Below are 16,737 nucleotides of genomic sequence, written 5' to 3'. Positions count from 1 at the left end.
CCACCTCAGATGAATTCAGTTAATGAGACTAAATCTGCTGAAAATAAGCCTGTGTGGCTGTCTTTCATTCAAAAGCCTGCTTCAGAATGCCTTTCCCCGAATTTCCCGTGCAAGCAACCGAAAACCTTCTAGCGAAGGAGATTAAGGGTGTGTTTGGCGTACTGTTTGAAATAACGTTTAAAATTCCGTTTTGCAAAACAGTGTTTTGGTTCAAAAAGGTGTTTTGCCAAACGGCATTTTTATGCTTGGTTGGCCAGATCAAAACGGCGTTTTAAACGGTAAACGGAGGTATTGTGTGTTTGGTTGCAAATGCCCCAAAACAGAGTTTTAGTGGTAAAATGATCAAAAAGGGCATTGTTTGGTTGGTGTCAATGTAACTCAACTACTTTCTCATTAGGCCCAATATTAAAAGGTCATTAGGATCTCATTCAAACACTATTAAAATTTAACATCATTGTCAAAAATAAAATAAAAATGGCTTTACCTTTGGGGTTCTTCTCCTTCTTCTTCTCAACGGCCGGATTTGCCGGATTTGACGGACGAGTGGAGGCGCTGAGGCAGTGAGGCCTGAGAGGGTTTGCAACTTTGCAAAGTAGATGAAGAAAGTAAGAAACTAGGGTTTCTTTTAATTCTTTTGTCTTTAAAAAATCAAAATTAAGAGATCATATAATGATATCAGCAGCCCCTTGTCTTGAATTAAATATTAACAATTTAACAAACTTGTGTCCTCAAGAATGATATTAACACCCCCACTTTTTTTATATTTGACGTAACGCATAAAATCGCACGCATATACGTAAAAATGGGTTTTGGTGAGGGCAAACATGTAAAAACCCGTAGCCCAAAAACTCCGTTCAAAACGGCGTTTTGCAAACGGACGTCCCCCTCTCCGTTTGCAAAACACCGTTTTGAGGGTTCAAAACAGTGTTTCAAACGGACGTCCCCCTCTCCGTTTGCAAAACACCGTTTTGAGGGTTCAAAACGGTGTTTCAAACGGAGGCTGCGCACCCAAACACTCCCAAACGGCCGTTTGGCCTCAAAACGGTGTTTCAAACGCCAAACAGTGTTTTAAACGGTACGCCAAACACGCACTAAAAGGGCAGACTTTCCAAATGGGAAGTGATGTATCCGCCCCCTTTTCTTCTCAGGGTCAACCCCATCTAGTGCATTCCTGATTACTCCTTTCACACTCCAATGGGGACAAATATATCCTTTCCCTCTCCAATATGTGAAAACAGGAAGATGGCTCACGAGACCTTCCCAATTTGTGGGTAAGCTCAACTTCAACCAGAGAGGAGTGATTTTGTTGTCGTTTCCTTTTTTTTTTTCAGCTTACGTTAGTCTCTTTTGATTTTTGTTACTCTATCCAAGTCGGATGAAGATGTTTTTGAGGCGATTTCTCACAAGCTTCTGTATGGCCTTGCACCAACCCAATTAAGATGGGGCGAGGTTTCTGAGCTCGATCTCAAATAGCTTATTTGAGCTAAAGTTTTTAAATAGGGCATCTCCCATGTTGTTTGACTCATCCAACCCCTTAATTCCATAGATCTTGACATAGATAGGGTGTTCATAACAAATCATCTTCATAAGATTATCCTAACCATTTGATCTGTAGACGCAAAAAATGGACCCAATTTCTAGCCGTCCATTTTCAACCTCCACAAAGCAACGTCTGGAGATGGTTTCTTAGGCACACCCTATCTATGTCAATCAATATCTAACATAAGCAAAACAACACAGGCACCCATCCTATTTCTGAGCTCGAGCTCAGAAACCATATTTTCTAAAATAAGATAGAAGATAAGCAAAACAACACAGGCACCCATCCTATTTCTGAGCTCGAGCTCAGAAACCATATTTTCTAAAATAAGATAGAAGATAGGGAGTGCCAATATCAAAATAAGAGCGAGAACATCATGTTTTCTTGTTTCTTTCCTTGAACGTCCCTTCAACTCTCACAACAGCACTCCGATGTCATGGCAACAGCGGTAGTCACAATCTCGACGACTCACTTCAGCTTTTTTTCACTTCACCAAAAGCAGCAGCGAAAACCATTCCATACGAATCATGACTTCTTCACCTCTAAACCCTCGTCAAAAAACCCACGTTTTAGTTCAAATTCCCACCCATTTACCTCTTTTAGATCCTCTGCATTGCTCGAGAAATCCCTGTCTCAAAATGAAACTGATTACAACTCAGAAATTTGCAAATTTTGTGAATTGGGTAACCTAAGATCAGCCATGGATTTGCTTTGTAATTCCAACCCCAGAAATGCACAGCTCGATTTGAGAACTTACTGTTCTATATTGCAACTCTGCGCTGATCTTAAATCCCTTTCAGATGGAAGGAAAGTCCATGTGATGATATCTTCTTCGGGTGTTAAAATCGATGGCGCTTTGGGTGCGAAACTGGTATTTATGTATGTTAGCTGTGGGGATTTAAAAGAGGGGAGAAGGGTTTTTGATGGGATTACTAAATATAACGTTTTCCTATGGAATTTTCTCATGAATGAATATACAAAGAATAGGGACTTTAGAGAAAGTGTATCTCTGTTTAGACAAATGCAAGAATTGGGGATTGCAGCTGATTCTTATACTTTATCTTGTGTTTTGAAGTGTTTTGGTGCTTTAAGGAGTGTTAGAGATGGTGAGATGATACATGGGTATGTGCTGAAATTGGGGTTTGATTCTTATATTACAGTTGGAAATGCTCTTATAGCTCTATATTTTAAATGCAAGAAAATTGAGTTTGCATGCAAAGTGTTTGATGAAATGCCTGAAAGAGATGCTATATCTTGGAATACGATGATAAGCGGGTACGTTTCAAATTGTCTTGCTGAAGAGGGACTCCAAATTTTTAGTGAGATGTGGAGTTCAGGGATAGATCTGGATTTAGCTACTATGGTCAGTATTCTACCAGCTTGTGCAGAAATGGGTGATCTTAGGCTGGGGAAGGTGATTCATGGCTATGCAATAAAAGTTGGTTTTGACAAGGAGATGACTTTCAGTAACTCTTTATTAGATATGTACTCAAAATGCAGCAATTTGGACGATGGGGTTCAGATTTTTGGAAAGATGAATAAGAGGAGTGTAGTGTCTTGGACTTCAATGATATCGGGTTATGCCCGGGACGGACAATTGGATGAGGCAATCAGATTGTTTCATGAAATGGAAACGGAAGGTATTAAGCCTGATGTGTTTGCGGTTACAGGTATCCTTCATGCTTGTACTTCCAATGGATCACTTGAGAATGGTAAGGAGATCCATAATTATGTTACGAGAAATGGCTTGGAATCGAATTTGTTTGTTGCTAATGCACTTGTGGACATGTATGCAAAATGTGGAAGCATGATGGAAGCTAAATCGATTTTTGATAATATGGTTGTTAGGGATATTGTTTCGTGGAATAGCATTATCGGGGGTAACTCGAAGAACTGTCAACCCAGTGAAGCACTTGGTCTGTTTAGTGAAATGCAACTTGAAATAAAGCCGAATTCAGTAACCATGGCATGTATTCTCCCGGCCTGCGCCAGTCTATCTGCTCTAGAGAGAGGCAGGGAGATCCATGGCCACATACTGAGAAATGGGTTCTTCTTAGATGGTTATGTAGCTAATGCTCTTGTTGACATGTATGTGAAATGTGGTGCTCTAGTACTCGCGCGCTTTCTCTTTGATAGGATGCCTGTAAAGGATCTGATCTCATGGACTGTGATGATTGCGGGATATGGAATGCATGGACGTGGAAGAGATGCCATTGAAGTCTTCAAGAAGATGCGGAATATGGGCATTGAACCAGACGAGGTTTCTTTCGTTGCTGTTCTATATGCATGTAGTCATTCAGGCTTATTAGATGAAGGATGGAGATTCTTCAATATCATGAGAAATGACTGTAAAATCAATCCGAAATTGGAGCATTATGCGTGTATGGTGGATCTCCTTAGCCGTGCGGGGCGTTTAAGCAAGGCGTATCAGTTCATCAAATTGATGCCAATTAAGCCGGATTCCACTGTTTGGGGTGCTTTGCTTTGTGGATGCAGGATCCACAGGGATGTAAATTTAGCAGAGAAAGTTGCGGAGCGTATTTTCGAGTTAGAACCAGAGAACACAGGGTATTATGTACTTTTGGCCAATATATATGCAGAGGCCGACAAATGGGAGGCTGTGAAGAACTTGAGAGAGAGGATTGGTCGCCGTCGGCTACGAAAGAACCCGGGTTGTAGTTGGATAGAGATCAAGAGTAAAGTTCATGTATTTGTTGCGGGGGACAGATCACACCCACAATCTAGAAAAATACAGACACTTTTGGAAAGAGTAAGAATGACGATGAAAGAGGAAGGGTACATTCCAAAGAAGAGTTATGCTTTGCTTGATGGAGATGATACGAGTAAGGAGGAGGTTCTTTGTGGGCACAGTGAGAAATTGGCTATTGCTTTTGGGATCTTGAATTCGCCGACTGGAAAGCCAATTCGGGTTAGTAAGAATCTACGAGTATGTGGTGACTGTCATGAGGTTGCGAAATTCATGTCCAAGATGATGAGGAGGGAGATCATCATGAGAGATTCTAATCGCTTTCACCATTTTGAGGATGGGAGATGTTCTTGCAGAGGGTACTGGTGACCCAAACATGAGTAAGATATGGAATCAAATATAGCTGATTATCCACCCACTTTTCTGAATTTGCATCATTCCTAATAGCCAAAGGTCAGTTCTCATTAACTGATATGAATAAATTAGTGTAAATTAGTTAAGATTCTTTGGTAGATAAGGGGTTGCTGGTAATGGATTATGATTTAAAAACAGGATTATGATCTGGAGTGATATTCAAATATTTGAAACGAGGAAAGTGAAAAAGAAATTTGAAGATGTTACAAACAGGACTGTGATTTAAAGCAGTAATCTTTTGTATATCCTTCTGGTTTTATGATTCGTATCTCAACCCAAACAAACCCAAACACATTTTCGTTTGCTAGAGGGTTTCCCTTTTCCCTTTAAGCAACACAGATTACCCTTGAACTGGAAATGAATGATGAACGTTCAAGCTAAAGTAATGCTTTAAGGTTCATAAAGAGGAGTTTTTATATGGTGTGTGGCTGCATAGTCTAGTATTTTTCGAAAAGTACTGCACGGCCCACTCCATAGGATGATCCAAACCGTCCATCTGTTGGGCCACAACGTAAATAGGTTGTTCCCCAGAAATCATTTCCATAGGATGATCGTAACCCTCCGTTACGTAGTGGCCCAACAATTCATGCAAGACAAGTGGGATAGGCACAATGGAGATAAAGATGTATGATGGAACCATTAAAACCTGTAGAACATGCAGATACTGTATGTATTTTTGCCTTAGTGACTGTAATGTGCCGGGTCTGCAACACTTGCAGCTATTTGAGGATGTCTCTGTATTTTCAGTGGGGTATATGGGCCCCTCATGTAAATGTACATTGGTTTTTCCGTAATAAAGTTACCTTAAAAAAAACCTTGACAGAAGTTAGACATGTTCTACAGTTGAAGGAAAAATTGATTTAGCGCGAAAGAAAGGGTCTTATAAATTGGTCATGCACCAAAATTCTATTCTATGGGACAATCCTCCCTCCCTAAATGCAGTTCTCTAAACGAAGCGTTCTTCATAGCAGCTTTTGAAATTTGTGTTTAGTAGAGAGCATGAAATAATGAATCACCAATTAAAAGAAAAGTTTTATAGGAGGCTGAGATCGTTGTAACAATTTAGATTTGGTAAATGTTTGAAAAATTCAGAAAAGTTTGGGTCTTGTTCAGGAAATATTTAAAAAAAAAATACAAGTTTTTCCTATTTACAACAGGTATATCTGTTACATGCTTATTTATTGGATGTTTAACTGCATGTTTTTGCTAGACTAGGATCTGGTTCAGTTCACACTATAATGTCCTTTCATTAATTTTTAATTTCTCGAGAGAAATACAAAAACATAAGTTCACACTATAATGTCCTTTCATTAATTTTTAATTTCTCGAGAGAAATACAAAAAACATATAAGAAAATTGACAAATTATTCATAGTGTTCTAGTTTAATTCAAAAAATTCATGCTTTATTTGGTAAATTCAAATTTAATCAAATAAATGCGATATTTGTTTAATTATTCAGGCATAAAAATAAAAAAAAATGAATTATCCGGAGAATGTTGTAACCATGCCTGAGATTACCAGTCTTAGACATTAAACACTAATACTCTTCAACTTTTCCTTTACATTAACCATCCTTTGTAACATAAGGAGTTTTTATATAGTGAAAGGCTGTAATACATTTCGGTTTGCAAACAATAGTAACTGATTGCCAGAGAAATCTAACAATCACTGGAAACCCATCTCAGCAAATACTTGCAAGTAACTGCAACCTCTATCTTTAGTACAAAATGCTGGGGATTGTCATATAATCTTCATGAACTGAAATCCACCTCCAAGCATACTTAAAACTTCATAGCTTAGGAATCAACGACTCCTATTCTCATCTGAAAACTCAACAATCAATGGACTCAATGAACTGAAATCCACCTCCAAGCATACTTCGAACTTCATAGCTTAGGAATCAATGACTCCTATTCTCATCTGAACACTCAACAATCGATGGAAATGCAATTCTGGGTACCGCTAGAACTGTCCGTATTACTCAAGAATGGATCAATCTTCACCCAAATAAGCGAGAATACAGATGCCAACAGCACTGACCAGAGGACGACAATGGTTGGGGTCCGGTTTTGCCTCCCCATGAGACCCTTAAGGAAAGGATACAAATGAAGAATCACCCAAAATGCGAAGAAGACCTTGCCGAAAAGAGGCCCCCAAGCTTCATAGCCACTGTTCAATGCATCAGAAAATCCGGCCACAACACCCACCAGATTGACGACGAGAAGTGTTGTCGGAGGGATCAAAAGTGTGGTCCATTTGAAAACATAGAGCTCACCGAACTCTGCGTCATCAGAAGCCTTTGCTGTCACAGTAAAGTTGGTGTCGATGCCAGCAAGCATCTTAAGAAATCCTTGAAAAACAGCAAATAAATGGGCAGAAACACCTCCAATAACCCAAAACTGCTCGTTACGCCACAAATCTTCAATGCCCACACCACTCCACCGCAGCTCAAGCACACTCGTCAAGATAATAGACATGAAAAGGCCGAGAAACCACACACTGGCGAGGTTTGAAAGCTAAAAATTTAAAAGAGTAAGAGGATGTTAGGACATCAGCAAGATTAGTCATCGAGCACAATAGAAAGGAAGTTGCGAACTTGTGAAATGCATATCTATAGTCTCTAAACAATTATAAATTTGAAGAGGCACACTCCATTAAAATGAGTTGATACAACCAAAGTATCAGTGTCAGAGTCAAATTGATAGTAGAACATATTGTAGTATTCCTTTTTTAATTTACTGAACTGGAGATAAGAAATTACCGTTGGAATGATAAATTTTCCAGTCAGAAGACATATAGCAGGCAGAGAGCAGTAGGCAATGAGAGGGAGGGAAGTAAATGGGTAGACTATGGTGTTTATATATGCCAGTCTTTGCAGCCATTTTAGGCGGCCACCCCCAAAACCATACCAGAGGGGACTGTGTCTGCTAAAGAAAATCTCGACAGACCCAAGAGCCCACCGTAGAACCTGGTGCAGCCGATCGGAGAGGTTGATAGGCGCTGATCCTTTGAATGCAGGTCTCAATGGCATGCAGTAAATTGATCTCCAACCTCGGCAGTGCATCTTAAAACCAGTTAAAATGTCCTCTGTGATAGACCCATATATCCAACCAACCTGAGAAAAAGAAAGAGAAAAACAGCAGAATTGCATGTTTCAGGAAGACAAAATGAATTTCTCAGATGGGAAGAAAATGAAACCAAAAGGCTTACCTCTTTTCCCCATTCAGTTTTCTCCTCATACCCACAGCTAATGACATGAATTGCTTCCTTGATCAGGGTTGATGGGTTTGCAGATTCCGGTACTCCCCCATTCTCCATCAACGTAGACTCAATGAATACAGAAGATAAGCCAAAAGTTTTCTCAAAGCTCATCTGTGAGATTAGTAGTGACCTATCGTATTCATCATAATCTGCATGAAGTATACACATATCATGAGAAACCAAGGTTTTAAATTTCAGTTTCAGTTTCAGTCGGCATGGAAACAGACACATTTTGGGTTTGGTGGAAATTTCAGTGAAAATCTTGTAAAATCACCAAAACTTATGGAAGCAAATGCAAATGATGAAATTTTAAGATGAAACTTCGGGAAATGCTAGAATAAGCATAAATACATAATTAGAAACCAACACATAAGCAAGAAAGACATCCATAATGGCCTAATCACATCAGAAACCTAGTGACACGTGTTGGTCCAATGCCGATCAAACATCCTTGGCATAAGATACCGTACTTTGCCCTGCATTTCAATAATGTTGCCTACCAAATATCATTCTCTACGTAATGAAATGAAATGCAAATCATAAAATCTTTCCATTTTTTGTCGTCCCGACCATTTCGGTTGAATCTCGGGAATTTCTGTCGAATTTCGATTGAAATTTCGGGAATTTCATCGGAAATAATGACATGGGAGGAATTCATGGAGATTCCGTTTCGATGGGGATGGAAACGGAAATGTTTCGGTCGTTCCAGGAAAAATTCAGGGAAATTTAAAACCATGTAAGAAACATTGCCAAGTCCTTCAAAATATGGTCACATAAAACACACTTACTATCAATTTCTCTGAGGTTAAAAATGGCAGCTTCTAGATCATCCCGTTTTGAATCTTTGTAAACCTCTAATGGATCTTTAGGATCCTTCTTAGAGCCACAGCAACAACAACAGCAGCCGCACCATGAGCAAGATGAAGAAGCCTTGGGAAGATTGGGCAAAGATGGAGGCCCATAACCATAGTGTGCTTGCCTGTTGAAAACACAACCAGTCCCCACATAGACTGGTCCTTGGATGCCATCGAGGCCTTTCATGTTAACCTGAAAATAGTATAGAACACTCAACAACTGCTATGTCATCTTTTCTTGATATTTTTCTAAGGTAGAAATGTCTATTTCTATGCTTACATCAAAGAATACTATGTTTCGGTTAGCATATCGGTCACTGTGATCAATCCCGTCAAACCTCTGAGGAAATTGAACATAGCAAACATCTCTACCAACTTGTGGATCCATCATGAAACACATTGCTTCACGAATTGCCTTGCTATTATTAACATAGTGATCACAGTCAAGGTTGAGAATGTATGGAGCATTTGTGAGTATTGCAGACACTCTGACCTGTAAGGAACCAATAATTTCAGCTTAAATTGGATAAACCTGTTAAAAGATCCTATAATTTTAAATATATAATTGAATGATGTAGATATATACCAGTGCATTCATGGCGCCCGCCTTTTTATGGTGTTGGTACCCAGGTCTTTTCTCTCTTGAGACATAAACCAGTCGGGGGAGCACATTTCCTTCCATGTCATGGGCACCACTATGTCCAAGAAAAACCTGCAAAATTAATAAGGCAGTTAGAAGCTGTGTGGTACTGTAGGAAACAATTATAATTTTTCTGAAGGAGAACTTATAGCATGCTCCTGTTATTCTTAATGAACTGTGAAATAAGTTTTAAAAATGACAGGTAGCCATGTGATGAAAACTTCTTACATTTTTGGGAGTCGAAAAATATCAATAACCTTTCCAAAATAAAAAATAACTACATTTTAGAAATAAATACCAAAAACGCACTTGGAGAAGCCATGTATGTCCACAAGATGTCAAACAAGAGAAGAGTTGGTGATGTTTACATTAAGATATACATAATGTTCCAAAAGTATTGCTCTGAAAGAAACTGAGAAGTGGCACTTTTAAAGATACACCGCAAAAAAAAAAAAAATTAACTCAGGTAAAATAAAGAAATTCAGGTAATAAAAATTTAGACGCAGAAAGAATCTAATCAAACCTGAATCATGCCGGGATGATCACGAGGATTATTTCCTGGCCAAGATGTTCCATCTTGCATTGTCCAGCCTTCATCTGGTGTTTTTTGAGCCTTTGCAACTAAAGCGTTTATTCTCACTTTGTATTCTTCATAATCTCTCTGTAATAAAGAGAAAAAAAATCAGAATTATCACAAATTGGCCTCAGTGTTTTTTATTCTTTAATGCATATGTTCAATCAATATCTGCTCCACTATTAAGCATTTCAACTGTGATAAAGTAATAACACTGAACTTCAAGTAGAAGTCAGGTTTAAGCTTAGATGCCTACTTTCATTGCTCTGCGTTCCTTTACAAAAGATGGCTGTATCTTATCCTTCAAATAGTCGATTTTCTGTGAGAAATAAAACTCAGGTGCCCTTGGCTCAATCGAGTACTTTTTGCAAAACGGAACCCATTTTCTTGAAAACTCAGCCGTTTCTGCAAGAGATTCAAATGTAAGCATAGCCGAGCCATCATCAGAGACATAGCAGGAGACTTTGTCGACAGGGTAATCCACAGCAAGAATTGAAAGCACAGTGTTGGCAGTGACCAATGGCGGTTCTTTTAATGGATCGACTGTGCTAACAAAAAAATCCACAGCAGCAAGTTCACATGCTTCACCCTCTTTCTCATACCTGTGAAACATTTCAAAGTGAGAGTCACCATAGAGGTCAAAGATCATGATAAACCATAGAGGACTTATATTGTTCCCTAAAAATTTCACTATTATCAACAGCTTTGGACTGAAAATATAACTTAAATTCTGATCTCAAAATAAAATAATAAAAAAGAAAGAAGAAAAAAAGTAGAAAGAAAACACCCTAGCATAGAGGAAGTGAATTTGCTTAAATAGAGAAGTGCACACAGATGTTTTTTTTTGATGAGTAGAGAAGTGCACACAGATGTTGCTAAAAAATGTTTGATATGATGATGCCATTTCTAAATTACTAGGGTACTTTGTATAGCTGGAACAACATGCCTGATCTCTATTACAATTTGTGTTGTGTTTGAAATCTAAGAATAGCCCTAGTTAGAACTTTATGCATTGCATTAACTGCTTCTTGTTATCCTTTGATTCGTATCTTGCATTGCCTTGTCCTCTTGGTTTTCTCTCATTTTCTGAGCATTTTTTCTCTCCTATGTGGCCACTAAATGATTTTTAATACTTGTTTCACTTATTGTCAACCATCAATTGTATCTAAGCAATGAATTTAGGGTAAAAGGAGTGTTTCAAAAACCTAGATTCAAATGAGATCTTCGTCGACGTAAAAGGGAGTCAGACTTGGGTAAGTCAATAATTGACGCTGTCAATTTTTCATTAACTCAGATGAGTAAAGGGAGTTTTGATGGACTTGATGGGGGAAAACTCAGATTCACAGGAAAACCCAGCCAAGGTAAAGGGGGTCGACTAGGGCCAGTTGACGATTATCCTAGGGAGTTTTTAAACAGTGGATAAAAGGGATAAACATTTGAGCTAAACAAGGATGATATTTAACCTGAGCAAAAGATTTCTTGAGCTTTGAATCGGATATGCAATATCAAGGTAGTCATAGACAACTGTTTTCATTGTGACATATCCAACTCTTAAGAATTATGCCTCCTCTTTTGTTACTAATCAACCATCAATAGTAGCTAAGCTTCAAATTTGGGGAGAAGGGGATAGGCATTCCAGGATGAAACTCATTCAAGTTAAAAACCTTGAGCTTTAAACCCACAATGGGGTATCAATTTTAGTTGAACAAGTTTTTTTTAATACAATTCTTATTATGCCATTATTCGATATTTCTTACGCATTTTTGCAAGATATATACCTTAGACAAGGCCATAGACATGCAATGTAAGATACAACACCTACAAAAGCAGACATGCTTACGAGACTGTACACATACATAATGATATTGAAATATTGAATAATACTTATAAATTTTGTTCATGAAGCATGGGACATAAACAAGTACATCAATATGAATAGTATATACATAGTTTTAAAATACAAACAAAATGATAAATCAAGGTTTTCTTTCTAAGAGCTCTGTAAATGTGCATATGTGTTTAATCTTGGTTGCCGTATGCAGAAACTCTGAAAATGGACCATCCTTTTTTTAATAGGTTCCAAGTAGTCATGAAATTTAAATTCATGAAAAACTATGGGTAACTTTGTGAGCATACAATCTTTGCATTTTTATTGAATATTTCTTGAATTATTGGATATCTTATGCTAATTACTGATTTTTTATGCAAATGAATGAGTATACCGGACATATCTTTTATTATATAGGGAAGAACCAATCTACAAGACCTCTTTAAGCTTGCACAACTATACTAATATTTTCTCATGAAGACATGCTGTTAGAATTCTATGATTACAAAATCCTTTTGGTGATGTCAAGAATATTTAAAAAAAAAAAGTAGTTCTATCAGAAGAAATCAGGAAAATACTGATGGGAGCTTAATGTTGAAACTCATGAGCATTCTAGTATCCTTATATGCATGAGAATAAAGAAGCAAGTCAAACAAGTCACAACCATGACACGACTACTTTTAATATTTTCTCTAGCTACTAAAACATATAACCATATACAAATAACTTTCGGGAGATGATATTTTCACACATCTGCAGTACACATTCACCCCCCCTTATAACATGAACAGTGGGCAACTTAACGCTTTTTGACGTCAAATCACGTTAAAAGTGGGGTGAAAATATCATTGCCCATAACTTTCATATGTTTTCACAGTTCTGAGCTTTCAGATGCATACCTTAAGGATAACCTGTCGATGTCTGTCTCTCTATTAATGGGGAACCATTTTGGAAACTGATCCAACACCCAAGAAATGGCAAACCAGATTTCACAAATGATAGAAGTGAGCCATAGACCATACGCACTATCAACAGGATTGGTTATTCTGTAATGGAAGAAAAGTCCGAGAATTATTAGTCGCATAATGATCACACATCTGTATGGTGTGAGCTTATTAGGAGGAATTGGAATAATTCTCGAAAGTGGTTGTCCAGAATCCACAGACCTGTATAAAAAATCATATATTAGTAACAAAATTAATCTCATTACCTTCTAAATGAGTCCACATAATGCATAGGATTAAGCTCTTACTGCTTCTCTTCCATCTGCTGCTCGGATGGAATTTTGGCTTCTTTTCCAACCTTACTCGCTGCCTTCTTCTTCTTAGTCTTTTTCTCCTTCCAACTTTCTACTCTGTTCTTCCATATTGGGTTCCCAGATTCACCAATTGAATCTTCAAAACAACATCAGATAATTCAGGTTACGAAAATTTCAACACTTACAGAATACAATAGAACCGCCTCCTGTTCACAGGAAGTCTAGGGAAAAATGGCTTACCAGTTTCTGCTGCAGAAAGACTACTTAAATTCCTACCATGACCAGCAGTATCCTACAAAATTTATGATAAAATTATGAAATCAGCTGGCATTCTAATGCATGGATGTATTTGGTTACTTGATAAATTAACCCAAACATAACCAAAGAGGCTGGAACATACATTAAAAAAAGGGGACAGGTACCTGATAATCATGGAGATGTGCTCCCATAGTTAAACCTCTGCCCGGTACATCTTTTTCCACATCAAGTACGGAGTTTTCTGAATATTCCATCCAGAGATGTTTAGTGAGGAACCTTAAGATATTGTGACCAAAATACACACTGGTTACAGGACAAAAATCTCTAGAAGAAAAGATGCAGAGCATTCAATAAACAGATCCTAGCAGTTGGAATACAGAATTAATCCAAATGAAAATCTTGACCGGTCGTTCAAGGCTTCAGACAAGATACACAAATTAGTAGACACAGTCAAAGAATGCTAACAAAATATTTTATCAGAAAGAGTAATAAAATCACCGTCTAACTGAGCTACTCATGGCTGATCTTGATTCTTGAGGAAGGAAATATACACAAGTAAAAAACACAAGAATTTGAGCTAATTCCATAAATTGTTCAAACTATTGAAAATACAATGTGCACCAGTAACCCCAAAAAATCCAATGCATATCATACAGTCTGATCCAATACACACAAAACTTAATTGAAACAAATTGTGCAACTGAAAAAATCTGTTATATGCTTATACATTATTGTATCAGATTATCCTTTTGATTTAGGAAACAAATTCTTCTTTTCTTTAGTGTTAAAGTATAAAAGATAAATAACGCCTTTCTCCAACAGCTTAAGCTTTTGGAGAAGTCGGTAAGTTTCTAACATGGTATCAGAGCCAATCTCGACTTCAAACCTCCTGGATAGCAAAAATCCACATGCGATGGTCAGCCCAGAGTGCAGCTTAAGCTTTTGGAGAAGTCGGTAAGTTTCGAACATTTAGAATTCTTGCTTTCTTTTTTAGTTAGTAAGAGTTATGGTTAAGATAGAAATCCTAATTTTGGTTGGATTAGAAGTTAAGAGAAAAAGGAGACTATAAATAGGAATGCATGCATGTATATGAATCAATATCTTTCATTGAATAAATTTATTTCAGTTTGCTTCGTCCCTCGTGGATTCAAGGTTTTTCTATTATTTTCTTGTGGATTCAAGAATTTTTTGTGAGACAGCCAATTACCCCAAAAACTTAATAATTTTATACTTCCAACACTCCCCCTCAAGTGTGGCTCTTCTTTTTGGGTTGGCCGTACGCGTAGATATTTAATATCAAGGAGTTGTTGATTTTTGAGCCAGGACCATGGCTCAGATACAATGTGAAACAACCAATTACTACAAAAGCTTAAGCCGTTAGAGTTGGTGTTTTTTTTCCCATGGCGAGAAATTCATCAAAATAAAACAGGGAACCTGAACGTACGAGACCCCATAAGGAGAAGTAAAGAATAAACAAAAGGAGAAAAGACAAAAAGGAATTCTCAAGGTGGCAGATGATCAAATAAGGCTAGACTTTCCTTAGACACCCCCTCCCTCGCCAATCTCTCCATTGGCCGATCTTCTAACATAGTAACATGATTTATCGAAATATTCAGCCCCTCCACCAAATCTTGAATCTCATCAAACCAATTTGAAAATCTCCATGTTATGGCATGGACTCCCCTCGATCATCTAACCACGTTAAGGGAATCCCCTTCTATCACCGTGTGAGCCATTTGGGAAGGTTCAACAAGTTGAACACCCTGAAGCAAAGCTCTAACTTCCGGCCCATAAAAGATTGTCAAACTCATCTCTCAAAACTCCGCCCACCCCTGCTGGCCATGGATTTCCAAGACTAAATCCGTCAAAATTGAGCTTTAGGAAGGTGGGGGTTCCAATTCTCAGACAACAATGTGTGATCGTTCCGAGCTGTTAGAGTTGATGTTATTTAATCATTTATACTATCAACATTTTTATCAGTGGTGTTCTTCTTCAACCCTGAACCATTCATAGGCGAATTTCTCAACAAACTAAAAGCTTCAATAATTAAATAAACTAGACATAAAATAGATAGGAAGCTCAAGAGCTGCGGATAGAAGAGATGAGGACTAACCCGAGGTGAGAACGTATGGAGCAGCGCATCTCAAGCAGTTCTTCCCTCCTTCCTTGATCTCATAATCGACACAAGACCGACAAACGGGCAAATTACAGTCGTGGCAAGCCACGAAGACCTCTCCATTGGAAGAGAACCCAACTGGGTCTCCACATGAGTAGCAGAGAGGAACTTCAGATTCCATTATTTTCGATCCCCACTCTCTAATGAAAAGAAGGGAAAAGAAATAGAAGTTGGAAGCTGATTTTTCTTCTTCAAAGGGAAATTTCTATTACTGGATAGAGTTTCTGCTCCTCCATGGAACATTTTATTCTTCTTCTTCATTGTTGTCTTTGTAATGTTTGTGAGAGGGTGGTTGGCGTTTGGAGGTTGAGGTGATGTTGCCATTGCTTTGAGTTAAAGGGAGCAAGGAAAGATGAGAAGCAAACCCCCTCTCTCTCTCTCTGTATTTTTTCTCTATTTCACCCTCTCGTTTGAATGTTTTGGGAAGCGGGGGTTTTAAGGAATTCAGTTGGAGGGCAGACATCCTAACTAACCTGTATTCTTTGATCGGTGACTTCATTTCTCTCTTTGATGTCTGACTCCCCGTTTTCTTTCAGTAGGGTCCATTCTCCCTGCGGTGGCAAACCAAGGTTTATTTTATCCTTGGATAAGGCTAGCTATCCCAATCTCCCTTTTTCGGGGTGCAACTTAGGTCGGGTTCAAGCCGAAAAAAAGCCAGTTCGGGTTCGGGTTGAGGGTTTGGGCAACCCGACCCACCTGAGTGAAACTCGACGTGTTTATGAATTTTTTTTTGTAAGCTTAAATTTTTTTTTTTTTAATGAACTTGGGTCGGGTCAGATTCGGGTTGGAAAAAAAGGTTCCTCGGGTCGGGTTGATCCTCATCGGGGTGCAACTCGGGTTGGATTGGCCTCGACCCGACCCGACCCGAGTTGCACCCCTATGACCCTTTTGTCTCCACAAATCACCCAAAACATCAATGCCATATCCGGGGTAAAATAATGCCCCACTTGAAATAGATCAAATAAGTAATGGATTATACCAAGGGAAATGATAAACTCAGCACCCCCCCCCCCCCGCCCCTTTTTTTTTTTTTTACAAGGGACAGCCACCTCCAGTGTCCATGGCAATCATTCCTGTTGAGTCCTTCCCAAGTGAATTAAATCAGCCCATCTGCAGTCATTGATGCACCACAAGTGGCTGTCCCAAGTAAACAAAAGTGGGGCTACATATCACTTACCTTGTACTAATTGTACTTTTGGGAATTGATTCATAGTGTGGAGTCTCAT

At 38.4% G+C, this 16,737-nt stretch overlaps 2 protein-coding genes across 2 annotated transcripts; one reads left to right on the top strand and one right to left on the bottom strand.

The window, feature by feature from the left end:
• Positions 1 to 1,819: 1,819 nt before the first annotated feature.
• Positions 1,820 to 4,798, top strand: LOC143890352 (pentatricopeptide repeat-containing protein DOT4, chloroplastic-like). Its single transcript, XM_077394995.1, has one exon. It carries the CDS (start codon positions 1,977 to 1,979, stop codon positions 4,614 to 4,616), a length of 2,640 nt encoding a protein of 879 aa, XP_077251110.1. The 5' UTR covers positions 1,820 to 1,976; the 3' UTR covers positions 4,617 to 4,798.
• A 1,394-nt stretch (positions 4,799 to 6,192) lies between these two features.
• On the bottom strand, positions 6,193 to 15,771 carry IRX1 (cellulose synthase family protein). Its single transcript, XM_077394994.1, has 13 exons — positions 15,449 to 15,771; positions 13,500 to 13,576; positions 13,318 to 13,369; positions 13,072 to 13,213; positions 12,719 to 12,985; positions 10,248 to 10,593; positions 9,941 to 10,078; positions 9,364 to 9,489; positions 9,058 to 9,270; positions 8,712 to 8,970; positions 7,873 to 8,072; positions 7,424 to 7,777; positions 6,193 to 7,178 (listed from the first exon to the last, which is right to left on the bottom strand). Exons 1-13 carry the CDS (start codon positions 15,630 to 15,632, stop codon positions 6,591 to 6,593), a joined length of 2,946 nt encoding a protein of 981 aa, XP_077251109.1. The 5' UTR covers positions 15,633 to 15,771; the 3' UTR covers positions 6,193 to 6,590.
• Positions 15,772 to 16,737: the final 966 nt, after the last annotated feature.

This window comes from Tasmannia lanceolata, unplaced genomic scaffold (genome assembly GCF_043159265.1).
Source record: "Tasmannia lanceolata isolate RefF3 unplaced genomic scaffold, GAP_Taslan_0.1 ptg000013l, whole genome shotgun sequence".
Lineage (NCBI taxonomy): Eukaryota > Viridiplantae > Streptophyta > Magnoliopsida > Canellales > Winteraceae > Tasmannia > Tasmannia lanceolata.
Note: the sequence above shows the minus strand (reverse complement) of the source record. Positions and strands in the feature narration are given on the sequence as shown.

Bases quoted from the DNA above. Each gene is read 5' to 3' on its own strand.
- LOC143890352 (XM_077394995.1), top strand. From the start codon at position 1,977: ATGGCAACAGCGGTAGTCACAATCTCGACGACTCACTTCAGCTTTTTT.
- IRX1 (XM_077394994.1), bottom strand. From the start codon at position 15,632: ATGGAATCTGAAGTTCCTCTCTGCTACTCATGTGGAGACCCAGTTGGG. The intron at 10,594-12,718 runs GTATGCATCTGA...AATGTTTCACAG, and splicing joins ATCGACAGGTTATCCTTAAG to GTATGAGAAAGAGGGTGAAG. The intron at 10,079-10,247 runs GTAGGCATCTAA...TCTTTATTACAG, and splicing joins AGGAACGCAGAGCAATGAAA to AGAGATTATGAAGAATACAA.